The sequence below is a fragment of the Anser cygnoides genome, chromosome 11 (genome assembly GCF_040182565.1).
Source record: "Anser cygnoides isolate HZ-2024a breed goose chromosome 11, Taihu_goose_T2T_genome, whole genome shotgun sequence".
Taxonomy (NCBI): domain Eukaryota; kingdom Metazoa; phylum Chordata; class Aves; order Anseriformes; family Anatidae; genus Anser; species Anser cygnoides.
In genome coordinates this window covers 328,974-341,944 of record NC_089883.1, presented here as the reverse complement: position 1 = coordinate 341,944, position 12,971 = coordinate 328,974, and the positions used below count along the sequence as shown (strand labels likewise).

General features: G+C 69.3%; 3 protein-coding genes across 3 annotated transcripts; 2 read left to right on the top strand and 1 right to left on the bottom strand.

Annotated features, from left to right (window-relative positions):
* The first annotated feature begins 3,328 nt into the window (after positions 1-3,328).
* Positions 3,329-7,234, top strand: MFAP1 (microfibril associated protein 1). The gene is made up of 9 exons (XM_048046342.2): positions 3,329-3,514; positions 3,586-3,805; positions 4,272-4,401; positions 4,694-4,881; positions 5,193-5,301; positions 5,372-5,532; positions 5,781-5,940; positions 6,317-6,406; positions 6,524-7,234. Exons 1-9 carry the CDS (start codon positions 3,436-3,438, stop codon positions 6,704-6,706), a joined length of 1,320 nt encoding a protein of 439 aa, XP_047902299.1. The 5' UTR covers positions 3,329-3,435; the 3' UTR covers positions 6,707-7,234.
* A 667-nt stretch (positions 7,235-7,901) lies between these two features.
* Positions 7,902-8,866, bottom strand: HYPK (huntingtin interacting protein K). Its single transcript, XM_067003567.1, has 4 exons — positions 8,636-8,866; positions 8,471-8,526; positions 8,300-8,351; positions 7,902-8,116 (listed from the first exon to the last, which is right to left on the bottom strand). The coding sequence occupies exons 1-4, from the start codon at positions 8,822-8,824 to the stop codon at positions 8,021-8,023; spliced, it is 393 nt and encodes a 130-aa protein (XP_066859668.1). The 5' UTR covers positions 8,825-8,866; the 3' UTR covers positions 7,902-8,020.
* A 108-nt stretch (positions 8,867-8,974) lies between these two features.
* Positions 8,975-12,807, top strand: SERINC4 (serine incorporator 4). Its single transcript, XM_048046344.2, is given in 12 exon segments — positions 8,975-9,392; positions 9,467-9,613; positions 9,887-10,065; positions 10,140-10,219; positions 10,314-10,407; positions 10,471-10,682; positions 10,922-11,017; positions 11,093-11,219; positions 11,524-11,596; positions 11,936-12,028; positions 12,031-12,260; positions 12,590-12,807. Coding segments are annotated over 12 exon segments (1,599 nt in total). The 5' UTR covers positions 8,975-9,341; the 3' UTR covers position 12,807.
* The last annotated feature ends 164 nt before the right edge of the window (positions 12,808-12,971 follow it).

Here is a 12,971-nt window from a genome sequence, read left to right as displayed (position 1 = left end):
CTGGGAGACAACCGGCAGCAGAGCGGAGAAGCTGGGGAGGTAGGGCTGGGACCCTCACAAACAGCTGAGAAAACCAAACAGAAGGCAGCGATGGCAGACGGACACCGAGAGGCACCCAATCGATCAGGCAGTGTTTACTCGCAGCACGGCAGCCCCGCGCCAGGCAGGCTCCGGGCCCCGGCGCGCGGGGCTGGGACAGCCGCGGGGGCTGCGCGCTGCGAGGCTCAGGAGGCTCCGCTCGCAGCCGCGCTCCCAGACACAACATCTGGCCGTGCTCACACGTGGGGGGCTGGGGATCCAGCCCAGACACCCTGACCTTGCCCCGCGGTGCAGCCTGCAGACAAACAGCGGCGGCACAGCATGGCTCTGTGACTTTATCTGCCTTCTGCCCTTATCATCAACAGCAGCGAGGCTGCCAAGGCATCACAACTGCAGCCCGCCGTGCTGCTGCCCCTGCTCTGGGCTGCGAGTCACAGCCACCACCTCCTGCCCCTGTTCGCTCTGTAACTGTCCAAGCAAAGAGATGCTCTCACCCGCCCTCAGCACGCTCAGCACGCTGAGGCGCCCACAGGAACACCCGTGCTGAGAGCCCACACACAGCCTGCAGCGAGGCCGCCCTCACCCTGCGTGCCTCAGAGAGCCGGGAGGGCTCGCTCGGCACTGCTGCCAGCCCGCGTCCCCTGTCCCCGGAGGGGCGACGAGGACGGCTGCAGAGCTGCGGCACCTGGTGCAGCTGGCACGGTGCGGGCTCGCTCTCCGGGCCCAGGACGGCACCACAGGACCCCCCCAGGGGGGAGCCCACAGCCTGCGCCTGCGGGGTCAGTCCCAGCCCGCTGTGGCTCCTGCCACGCCAGCATGCGGCTCCTTCAGGTGCCTGCGGCTCTCTGGGGACACGGGGAGAGAGGCACGTCACAGGATTAGGGCTGGTGCTTGCCACGGCTTCAACCCCCTGCGGTCACAGCACTGAACCAGCCAGTGAACGCACTTCCCCGTTTGCCGAGGCCTCGAGCTTAGCTTCACCTGATCAGGACGTTACGTGCTTTGTGCACGGGTCCCAAGCCTTCCTTTAACTGCTGTGCCCGATTGTTTCACCCACTGAGTCACGTGCTGAAGCTTGCTCCTTGCCATGGTGACACAGGATTCATTAGGAGGGAACACACCGTGATAACCACACACGAATATCTCATCTGATCATCAAATGCAGCGCAGGGAGCTGGCCCGGAGCTCTGATTGTCATCCAGACAAAAAGGCCAGGAACACCAGAAAGAGCTCTCACTTACCCCGGGTACTGGCTGCTGCAGGAGCACAAAGCTTCCCGCACCGGGGCACCAGGGCATAGCACAAGCTGCAGGGCATGGGGGACGCCGCAGCGCTGGGGCCAGGCCGCGCACCGCAGCTCCTCCAGCGGCTGCACGTGCAGCAGAAGCACCGGGGCCCTGGGGAGAGCCAACGGCTCCCTCCTGCTCAGCGGGAGCAGGTGTCGGAGGTGCCAGACCGCAGGCAGCGCCCTCACACCGCGCCACGGCAAGGGCTGAGCCTACGACGCTCGACGCTGGGCAGACGGCAGGGGCTGGCCCTGCACAGCCCCGAGTCTGGGAACCTCTTTGCGCGGGTCAGCGGCCGCGCTCCCGCCACAGCACGGGCAGGATTGGGTTCGCCCAGCGGGGGCTGCTGCCCCGCCCGGGCCTGCCCGGGGCGAGGGATTTCCCAGGAGAGAGCCTGCCCCGCCGCCAGCCTCACAGCCCTGCGGCCGCCGTGGGGACTCTGCCCCCGAGGAGCGGGGCCGGGCAGCTGCTGGGAATCAGCTCTGCCCCTGCCGGACCGGGAGCTGGGGCTGCTCAGTGCGGAGATGCAAAAGCTCAGGGGGATCTCATCAGTGCCTAAATTCCTGAGGGCGGGGCGCAGAGAGGACAGAGCCAGGCTCTTTTAGTGGTAGCCAGCGCCAGGGAAAGAGACAAGGGGCACAAGCTGGAACGCAGGGATTTGCCTGAACACCTGGAAGCACTTCTTTGCTTTGTGGGTGATGGGGCACTGACACAGACTGCCCCGAGAGGTGCTGGGGTCTCCTCCTCGGAGAGCTTCTAAAGCTGCCTGGACGCGGTGCTGCACACCCTGCTCTGGGTGGCCCTGCTGGAGCAGGGGTTGGACCAGAGGGACCCAGAGGTGCCTCCGGCCTCAGCCGTGTTGTGGTCCTGGGGGACTGGAGACCTGCGCTGGCTGGGCTAACCCTCCCGCAGGACGGCTCCCAGCCTGAAGCCAGGGACACCAAAAGGAAGAGCTCCCTGCGCTTCCTTCGGGATCGTGCTTCAGCGCCGCGCCCCTGGCTGGGAGAACACGCTTGCTTTTGGCTTTCCTGGCTGCCCACCTCCAGCAGCGGCCCTCCCATGGCTTGCAACAGACCCTTGGGGTGTCTGCGGGGTCACAGCAAGCACTGGCACGCGTGGTTAAAGCACGGCCCGTCCTCCTGCTTCCCAGAGCTTCTGCTGCAGGATGTGCCCCAGACTGAGTCCTGCACCGAGACTTTCCGGCACGTAAAACCTCTTCCTTTCTTCCAAGAAGGCAGCACGGAGCTGCTGATGTTGCCACCTGGTTTGCGGCACAGCTTTGCCCAACTTCAAGGAAAGCCTCATCTCCTGCGGCTGGGTGCTGGCGCTGGGGCAACCTCACAAAAGTCCCCGCCAGGTGTGCCCGGGGCGGCTTTCCTGCGTGAAACCCGGCTGGCGGGTGGGGGCACGCTTACGCAGGCGGCACTGGGCAGCTTCCAGAAAGCCCGTCGGGCTGCCACGAAGGGGCCGTGCCCACGGGCACTTCCCGACGCCTCCACACCGCCGGCACCGCGGGGGTGCCCGGGCAGCCTGGGGCAGCGGGGCGAAGCCCCACGGGAGGCTCCCGCTGCGCCCGTGCCAGCCCCGGCTTCAGCCGGCAGCCCGGCGGCGGCGGCGGGCACCCGGCGAGAGGCTGCCGGTGCCCCCCCCGCACGGGCCGAGGCTGGGCGCTCACCGGGGGCAGCCCCTGCGGGTGCCGCCGCCGGGCGCTGGAGCCGGGCCGGGGGGCAGCGGCTGCCCCGCGCTGTGCCGGGGCTCGGCCCCCCGCCGGCGGCAGCACGGGGGGGGGGGGGGGGCCCGGCCCTCCCGCGCGGGGCCGCGCCCCCAGCAACCGCGGCCCCCCGGCCCCCCCCCCCGCCCCGGGCCGCACCGCCCCCGAGCCGCCTTCACGGGCACGCCCCGCCCGCAGCCCCGGCGGCGCGCCGGAAGTGACCCTGGCGGCGCGGACCGTCACTTCCGGCCACCCGCGGCAGAGCGCTCAGGCTTCCGCCTCCGGCGCGCCGCCGGAAGTGGAGTCGCGCTTCCGGTGCGCCGCCGGGAGCTGCCACCGCCCGCCGCGTCCCGTCCGGTCCCGTCCCGTCCCGCCCCGCCGGGTCTCGCCGCCGCCGCCATGTCGGTGCCAAGCGCCCTGATGAAGCAGCCGCCCATCCAGTCCACGGCGGGCGCCGTGCCCGTCCGCAACGAGAAGGGTGAGCGGGGGGCGCCGGCGGGCGGCGGGGGGGGGCCCGGCGGCGGCGGCCCGGTAACGGCGGCCCCGCAGGGGAGCTGTCCATGGAGAAGGTGAAGGTGAAGCGGTACGTGTCCGGGAAGCGGCCCGACTACGCGCCCATGGAGTCTTCGGAGGAGGAGGACGAGGAGTTCCAGTTCATCAAGAAGGCGAAGGAGCAGGAGGCCGAGCCCGAGGAGCAGGAGGAGGAGGTCGCCAACGACCCCCGGCTGCGGCGGCTGCAGAACCGCGTCACGGAGGACGTGGAGGAGCGGTGAGTGCCGCGGGGAGGGGGCTGGGGGGCTGGGCACGGCTGTGCTGTGGGCGGGCTGCAGAACCCCCTCCAGAGACTGGCTGCGCGCCCTGCCAGCACCAGAGCCGCCCCGGGCTGTTGCCGCCGCAGGCTGCGTTGGGCTGCGCGGTGAGCTGCCCCGAGAGCCTGCAGGCACGGGGCCAGGGCTCAGCCCCGCATTCGGGTGCGCTTTGGGTGGTGCAGGCAGCCTCTGAAATAAAAGTTACCATAAAAGTTGCCATAACGCGCTACAGCTCGGTGCTGATGGAAAGACGGGGTTCTGCGTAAAACGTGCCCAGGGCAGAGAGCGGCCGAGTGCTGTTCGGGCTCTCCCGTGGAGTTGCTTCGGCTGTCAGGCCCAGTTAAGGGGAGGCTCCCCCAGGGAGCAGTTCGCTTCCCGCAGTCTCTTTGCACTTAGCGTACTGAATTTATCTGGGCTCCGTTGTAGGCTGGCACGGCACCGTAAGATCGTGGAGCCTGAAGTGGTTGGAGAAAGCGATTCTGAGGTGGAGGGCGAAGCGTGGCGCCTGGAGCGAGAGGACACCAGTGAGGAGGAAGAGGAAGAGATCGACGATGAGGTACGCTCGCGTTGCTGAACAGGGGTAGCCCGGAGAGGTCCCCGAGCGCCACGGCTGGAATTGCATTCGTACGGATGGGAGCTGTCTGCGGGGACCGAGCGAGGGCCGGCACTGGGGTCACAGCAGCGGCAGCGTGACGCTGGCTCGGGGGTTACGGGATGCTGGGGGAGGCCGCCCCCACCCTGCAGGGTGGGCGATCTCACAGCCAGCGAGTTCGGAGCACCGTGCTCTGCACGGACAAGGGAGAAAGAAGCAGGAGCAGGGCTGACTGCGCGCGATGCGTCTCCGTTAGGAGATCGAGCGTCGGCGCGGGATGATGCGCCAGCGAGCGCAAGAGAGGAAGACCGAGGAGCTGGAGGTGATGGAGCTGGAAGACGAGGGCAGATCTGGAGAGGAGTCCGAGTCAGAGTCCGAGTACGAGGAGTACACAGACAGCGAGGATGAAATGGAGCCACGGCTCAAACCCGTCTTCATCCGCAAGTAGGCGCCAGGGCGGGCAGCTGGGGGCTGCGCACAGATCCTGCTCCTGCGGCAGGGGAGGGCAGAGAGCTGCGGCGTCCTGACAGGGCACGGCTGGGCCTAAGCGGCAGCGCGGTTCCAACGGGGCTTTGGGCAGGTGCAGCGCAGTGGGAAGCGAGCAGCGAGCTCTGCCGTGTTCCACAGCCACGGGCAGGACCTTCTGCCGCCTGTGCGTGCCTGCGGCCGCAGGGGGAGCGGGCCCTGGGCTGGGCAACGCCAGAAATGAAGTAGCTCGCCAAAAGGCTGAAGGTTTCCGTGCTCCGTGCCTGCAGGAAGGACCGAATCACGGTTCAGGAGCGAGAAGCAGAAGCCTTGAAGCAGAAGGAGCTGGAGCAGGAAGCAAAGAGACTGGCAGAGGAGAGGCGCAAATACACGCTCAAGGTACCACAGGGCGGGCTGGGGTCTGCGTGGGGCAGGCAGTGCAACGGGCTGAGCTCGGTCCTGCCTCCAGATCGTGGAGGAGGAAGCGAAGAAGGAGCTGGAGGAGAACAAACGCTCGCTGGCAGCACTGGATGCCCTTGACACTGACGACGAGAACGACGAGGAGGAGTACGAGGCCTGGAAAGTACGTGAGCTGAAGCGCATCAAACGGGACCGTGAGGAACGAGAAGCGTGAGTATTGTGTGCTCAGGCAGGAGGGGAGTGCCTGCACCCCGCGGGGCAGGGGACAGTCGGGGCGTCTCCTCCCGACCCCCTTCTGGCAGCGCGTTCTTGCCTAGAGAAAGCGTCCAAAGCCCTCGGGGTGCCGTTGCTCCGTTACGGAGCCGGTAACGGTGACCCCTCAGAAGGGCCCCGGTGGCAGCGGCTGCCCTGTCTGGGGGCGCTGGGGGCGTGGGGCTCAGGGCTTTTCTCCTGCCCAGCATGGAAAAGGAGAAGGCGGAGATCGAGCGGATGCGGAACCTGACGGAGGAGGAGCGCCGCGCCGAGCTGCGGGCCAACGGCAAGGTCATCACCAACAAGGCCGTGAAGGGCAAATACAAGTTCCTGCAGAAGTACTACCACCGCGGCGCCTTCTTCATGGTGAGCGCTGCGGCCAGAGCCCGGTCCCACGGCGGGGCTCTGTGGGGGCACGCGGCTGCCATGGGGGCGCTTCCCCTTGCGGTGCCCGGCCCAGGGCTGGGCACACGCGTGGGACAAGGGCCAGCCCTCGGTGGCAGCGCGGCTGGAGTGAGCAAGGTGACGTGAGCCGCCCGCCAGGAGTGGCGGGGCAGGGAGAGCAGCAGCACGGCCTGGCTCGTGCCGCCTGCTGGCAGCTCTGCGGAGCTCTGAGGTTGGGCGGGACCGCAGGTGCTGCGGCAGTCCCGGAGCGGAGCGGCGGCTGCTGGGGGCCCCTCTCTGCTCCTGGCGCCTGCTGGAAGAAGCTTGCAGCTCAGGCGGGTGTGTCCTTCCCCCGCAGGATGAGGACGAGGAGGTGTACAAGCGGGACTTCAGCGCCCCGACCCTCGAGGACCACTTCAACAAGACCATCCTGCCCAAAGTCATGCAGGTGAGTGCAGGGGGCTGACCGGTGGGGCGTGTGCGTGCCGGGGGAGGAGCCGTGGTGCGGCAGGACAGGGTCCCCGCGGCTCCCCGAGGGGCCGCTCACCGGCTTTCCCGCTCCCAGGTCAAGAACTTTGGGCGCTCGGGGCGGACGAAGTACACGCACTTGGTGGACCAGGACACCACCTCGTTTGACTCCGCCTGGGGCCAGGAGAGCGCCCAGAACACCAAGTTCTTCAAGCAGAAGGCGGCGGGCGTGCGGGACGTCTTTGAGAGACCCTCGGCCAAGAAGCGGAAAACGACCTAAGGAGGTGCACGGGAGGCGTCCCGAGGCTGACCGCCGGGCGGGAAGGTGCTGCTGTGCCGGCTGCCCGAGAGCCTGAGCAGGAACAGAGGGGACAAAGCTGCCGGGCCGCGCTGCGCCGTTCCTGTGCCCCTGCTCCGCACCCTCCCCGGCGGCACCGTCCGCCCGCGCCGCGCAGCCGCGGCCTTCTCCACGCCCGGCTCCCGCGGAGGCTGCCGCCCGCCCGAGCCGCCCAGCCCCGGCTGTGTCACCGCCCCCCCGCCCTGAAAGCGCCTCGGCAGCGCCGGGCACGGCCGTGCGGGAGCACCGCACCCCCTGCCCCCAGCACCCCCACCTGCAGAGGAACTCGCGGACTTCTGTGTCTGCTCCGTAGCATCTCCCTGCGCCCTGAACCCCCCCGTTACCAGGTCGGGCCCTCTTCTGGTTTGGAACAGCTGTAACGACGTTTCCTAACCCTGTTTCTGCGGGGCTTGGCTTTTCTACCCGGGCGGTGGGAGGGGATTGTTTTGATTAAAGCAATTTTTTTCCTAAGACTCGCGGTAGCGGTGTCTGTGGAGGAGCCCGCCAGGTGCTCGGCTGCCCTCCGTGCCTCGCTCCAGGCGCAGATGTGCCGGTGCCCCCCCCGCAGCGCTGCCCCTGCCCCGCCAGGGCAGCAGCACGGCTGCAGGGGAGCAGCGTCCCCACAGTGCCAGCTCCCCTGCCCAGGAAAGGGGAGGGCCCCGCGTTAACGGGTGGGACGCAGGTGCTGCTGTCACCGCTCCTCGGGACTTCCTGCCTGCGCTCAGGGCTGGGGCAGGTACCCAGGGGCAAGGCAGGGGCTGCTCCACGCTGGTCCCTGCCTGGCGCTCACGTCCTGGGTCCGCAGCCGCCTGCACGTCCGGCCTCCAGCTGCGGCTGGCCCACAGAGAAGGAAGCAGCAGCGGCGCTCTTGCGGCCGCCCGGTGCAGCCTGGCGTGTGCGCGCCCTGCTCAGGAACAGCCCAGCCCCTCGCAGCCCGTCCCCGGGAGGAGCTCGAGCCCGGTGCCAGCCCCGGGGCAGGCTGACTCCTCTGTGGGCAGGGACCAGCGGCTGCTCTCTGGCCGTGGGGCGCAGGGCGGCCACCACACATCTGCCCCCTGTGCTCGCCAGGGCCGGGCGCCCTCTGGAATCTGCCCCCGGGGGAAGCACTCGGCGCTGCGCGAGCCACAGGGACACCTGCTCCCGCTGGTGCCTTTATTCAATAAGTTAACGCGCCTCCTCTCCAGCCAGGCTGCGTCGGGCGAGAGGCCGCTCCCGCAGCAGGGGACGGCAGCGCCAGCGCAGCCGCGGGGCCCACGCTTAGTTGGTGAGGGTGATCAGCGCCTCCACCACGTTGCCCATGTGCTCCCGCAGGCTGCGCTCCGCAGCCGCCCGTGAAATCTCCATCTCGTTCATCTGCAGGAAGACAGCCGCCGCCCGCTGCAGCAGGCACCAAACGGCCGCAGGCCCGGCCCGGGCAGGGCTCGGCCCGCCTGGGGCGCCCCAGCCCCGCACCGCCGGGATTCCCCAGCCGGGGCGGTGGCGGCCCCCGGACACCGGGCTGGGGACACGCTGCCCCCGGGCCCCGCCCCCACTTACGATCAGCTCCAGGTCTTCCTTCTTGATGGTGACTTTCGCCAGCTCCTTCTCCCTGCAACGAGGCAGCGCCCGCCGCCGGTGAGGGCCGGGCCTCCCCCCTTCGCCCGGGCACGCTCCGCGGCGGGACGGCTCCGGCTCCCCCAGGACGCGGCGCCGGGGCCGCTCCGTTACCTCTCCTGCTTCGCCTTCTGCTCCCGGGACCGCCGGTCTCCGATCACCGACATGGCCTGGCGGGACGAGCGCGGTCACGGCGGGGCGCGGCACCGGGCCCCCCCCCCGGCCCCCCAGGGGCCCCCCGGGACCCCCACCCCCCCCGCCGCCCCCCCCCGGCCGCACCGTCTCGAGGTTGGAGCTCTGGATCTCCTTCTCCTCCGCGTAGTCCGTCACCCTCTCCAGGTCCGCCGCCCCGCTGTCGTGCTTCCGCGGCTTCTCGGCCGGCCGCCCGCCCGCCCCGTCGCTGCCGCCGCCGCCGGAGCCGTTGGGCTCGGTCTCCAGCTCCAGCTCCACGTCCCCCTCGGCCGCCATCGCGCCGCCTGCGCGCCCGCTTCCGGCCACGTGACGGCGGCGGAACCAACGAGAGGGCCCCGCCGGGCGGGAGCGGCGCCCCCGGGGCCCTGGGGTGCGAGAGCGCCCCCGTGCGGCGGGAGGCCGGCGGGCGGTGCCGGGGGGCCCGCAGGGGCCGTGCGCTGCTCCCCGCCTCGGTTCCCCCGCCTCGGCCCCCCCTCACCGGCACTTCCCCGGCGCCAGCCATCGCCACGGCACCGGCAGTGCCACCGTGTCCCCACAGCCCCCCGAACACAGCCCCCCCAAAAACACACACACCCCAAACACCCCCCCCAAACAACCCCCCCCAAACACAGCCCCCCAGCACAGCCCCCCCACAGCCCCTCAGGGCCTCGCCATGCCCGTGAGCGACCCGCGGTGAGGGGCTGCGGGGGCTCAGCCGCTAATCCCCCCCGGCCCGCTCCCCGGAGCAGATGGCGGGGCGGGACGAGCCGACAATCCCCCTAATCCCGCCGGGGCAGCGGGGCTGAGCCGGGCCATGGCGGGCACGAGGGCATGCGGCCGCCTCCTGCACTCGCTGCTGGGCCAGGTGGGACCCCTGGGCAAACGGGGGGGCCGGGGCGGGGGGCCGCGGGTCTCCGCTGACTGCGCTGCCCCCCCCAGCTGTGCTGCGGGTGTGGCTGCAGCCCCTGCCGCGGGCTCCGCGTGTCCACGGGCACCCGCGTCCTCTACACCCTCCTGCATGTCCTGGCCTCCGCCGTGTGCTGCCTCATGCTGTCCCGCACCGTGGCACAGGCCGTGAGGGAGAAGGTGAATGGCGGAGCTGGGCGACCCCGGGCGCTGGGGGTGCTGGGGGTGCTGGGGGGGCTGGGAGCAGCGGGGGTGCTGGCGGTGCCAAGGAGAACGGGGAGCCAGGGGCACTGCAGGTGCGGCCATTGCCCGGAGCGTGGTTGTGCCGGGGATGGCGAGGGCGTTGGGGTGCTGGGGGCATCAGGGGTCCCACGGTGCTGAGGGTGCGGGGGGTGCCAGGGGTCCCCGCAGTGCGGGCACACCGCCGGTCCCAGCCCCTCGCCGTGCCCGCAGGTGCCCTTCTTGGCTGTGCTGTGCCAGCACCTGCCTGGTGGCACAGACTGCGAGCGGCTCGTGGGCTCCTCGGCCGTGTACCGGGTCTGCTTCGGCACCGCCTGCTTCCACCTGCTGCAGGCCGCCCTGCTCCTCAATGTGCGCTCCAGCACAGACTGCCGCGCTCAGCTCCACAACGGGTACAGACCGGGGAAGGGGCTGGGGGCTGCCGGGGCTGCTGGGCGCCCCCGTCCTGCATCTCGCTGCCCCGCAGGTTCTGGTTCCTGAAGCTGCTGGTGCTGGTGGGGCTCTGTGCCGCCAGCTTCTTCATCCCCGAGGACGGCTTCATCCGAGGTGCGTCCCCCGCCCCGCCCAGGCCAGCCCCTGCCCGTAGCCCCAAGTCCCCCCCGCGTCGTGCCAGCCCCACCACCGCCCTCTCCCCCTGCAGCCTGGCACTACACGGGCGTCTGCGGGGGCTTTGCCTTCATCCTCATCCAGTTGGTGCTGATCACCGCCTTCGCGCACACCTGGAACAAGAACTGGTGAGTGCCGGTGCGGCCGGCTGGGTGCCCAAGTGCCCCGGGCTCTCACCCCTGTCCCGGCAGGCTGACAGGCGCTGCGCAGGACAAGCGCTGGTACCTGGCCGTGCTGCTGGCCACCGCCGCCTTCTACACCCTCGCCTCTGCCGCCTTCTCCTTCCTCTACAAGTACTACACCCACCCGGCTGCCTGCCAGCTCAACAAGGCGCTGCTCACCGTCAACGGCAGCCTCTGCGGCATCGTGTCCTTCATTTCCATCACGCCCTGCGTGCGGCTCAGTGAGTACTGCACAGCGCCACACGGCACGGCACTCCCTGGCGAGGTGCAGGGCTAGCTGCATCCCAGCACCGGGAGGGCAGCTGCAAGCTCCCAGCTCAGCACAAGAGCAGTGGGCACCTGGGGAGGCCCCAGCTCCTGCTGGCCCCGTTCCGTGCCTTGGCACAGGGCTCTGGGCAGGAGACCCACAGGAGGGGACTGCCTGGAGCCCACACGAAGCCTCTGACCCCTCCCCTTGCAGAGCAGCCGCGGTCAGGGCTGCTGCAGTCCTCCATCATCAGCTGCTACGTGATGTACCTTACCTTCTCTGCGCTGTCCAGCCGCCCTCCGGAGAGAGGTGAGTGGTCCCACCTTCTGCGGACAGCCAGCTCTTGGGACACGACCCCCCTCTCTCACCTCCACCTCCCTGCAGTGCTCTACAAGGGGCAGAACCTCACCGTCTGCTTCCCCGGCACCCGGCAGGATGAGCTGCAGACAGAGGACACAACCGTTGCTGTCCTGGGGGCTGCCATCATGTACGCCTGCGTGCTCTTTGCATGGTACGTGTGCCCGTGGCACGGGGTGCGAGGGTACTCGGCATGTCGCAGCGCACCCAGAACTGCCCCTTGTTGGGCACAGCCAGCTCAGCACCGTGTGGGGACCCTGTCCCCAGCCTGTGGCATGGCCGGAGGAGCTGGGTTGTACCCAGAGGCATCTCCCGATGGGCAGGGGCAGCGTAACGTCCCCACGCCGGGCACAGCAAGTCTGCTGCTGCTGTGTCGATGCCAGGTGATGGATCCCTGGGGTGGGCTGGGGCTGGCGCATTCCCTTGCGTTACGCCCTCTGCCTCTCTCCCGTGCACAGTAATGAAGCCTCCTATCTTGCCGAGGTCTTTGGGCCCCTCTGGATGGTCAAAGTTTACAGCTTCGAGTTTAAGGTGAGTATGGACGGTGCCCGCCCCCACCTGTGCCCCACATCCTCCTGCCACAGACGCAGCGCCCAGAGCCCTCCTGAGCCCCAGTTCCAGCCCCGGGGCAGAGGCAGGTTTGCCCAGCTCAGCTGGGGACTCTCCCGTGCTTACCCAGTCTGCGCCAGCTCCCTGCAGCCGGGCAGCTGTGGCACCAGCAGGGCCAGCTCAGTCCAGATGCTGCGGGGCTGCCCGAGTGGGGCAGCAGCTGTGGGGCTGGGCTGCCCCGGCAGCAGCAGGGAGGGGTGGCCACAGGTCCCTGCCTTTTCCCCCGCACCATCACCAGCTCGCCTCTCTGGCTCTCTACAGAAACCTTCCTGTTGCTTCTGCTGCCCAGAGAAGATGGAGGAGGAGCTGAGAGGTGAGTGCCAGCAGGTCGGGGAGAGGCTGCAGAAACACAAACGTGGGCACCAGCATCAGACCCCAGGGGTGCTGGCCAGGACAGGGTGCAGGAGCTGTTGTTATCTTGCACTCTCCCAGGTGCAGAGCAGACGTGTGAGCAAGAGGAGCCTGCCAGGGGACAGTGCCTTGTCCAGGATGAGCAAGACCGGGTGGTCTACAGCTACTCAGCCTTCCACTTTGTCTTCTTCCTTGCCTCACTCTACGTCATGATGACCCTCACCAACTGGTTCAGGTAGGGCTCAGGGTGCTGGCCAGCCCCCCCCCCCCTTATCCTTGCTCCTTTTCCCTAACTCTGGTTGAACCACCCTGCCCAGGCTGCCCACCAGCACTGTCAGCAGCCAGCTCTGACCCGCTCACGGTGTGGCCGTAGCCTGGTGCTTGTCACAGGCGGTTCCACGTCGGGCCAGTGTCACCAGTCCGGTCGTGTGCTGGGCAAGCGTAGGGCTCTGTGCCTGCAGACCCGCGCTGCTTCGTCCAACAGCCCCTGCCCAATCCCCAGCGGATGCCGGGGTCACCTCTCTTGGTGTCCCTCGGGTGCTGACACCTGCCCTCTCCCACCAGCTATGAGAACGCGGTGCTGGAGACCACCTTCACGCATGGCAGCTGGTCGACGTTCTGGGTGAAGGTGGCTTCATGCTGGGCCTGTGTCCTGCTCTACCTGTGGCTGCTGCTGAGCCCCCTCTGCCTCCACGGCTCCCCCCAGCACCGGCGGAGCAGCCCAGCCTTGCGCGTCCTGCGGCGGCGACGCGCCCCACACCGTATCAGTGTCTCCACGTAGTCCCTGCTGGGACGGACTGCGCCTGGCCCCGTGCACCGGTCATGCCGTGGTCCTGTGCCCGGGCCCCTCTTGACCTCGTGTCCCAGGAAAAGGCAGCATCAGAGCACCGCAGGGGGATCGAGGAGGTGTGTGCTCTGCTACACCAGCTCGCAGGGACGCTGGTCC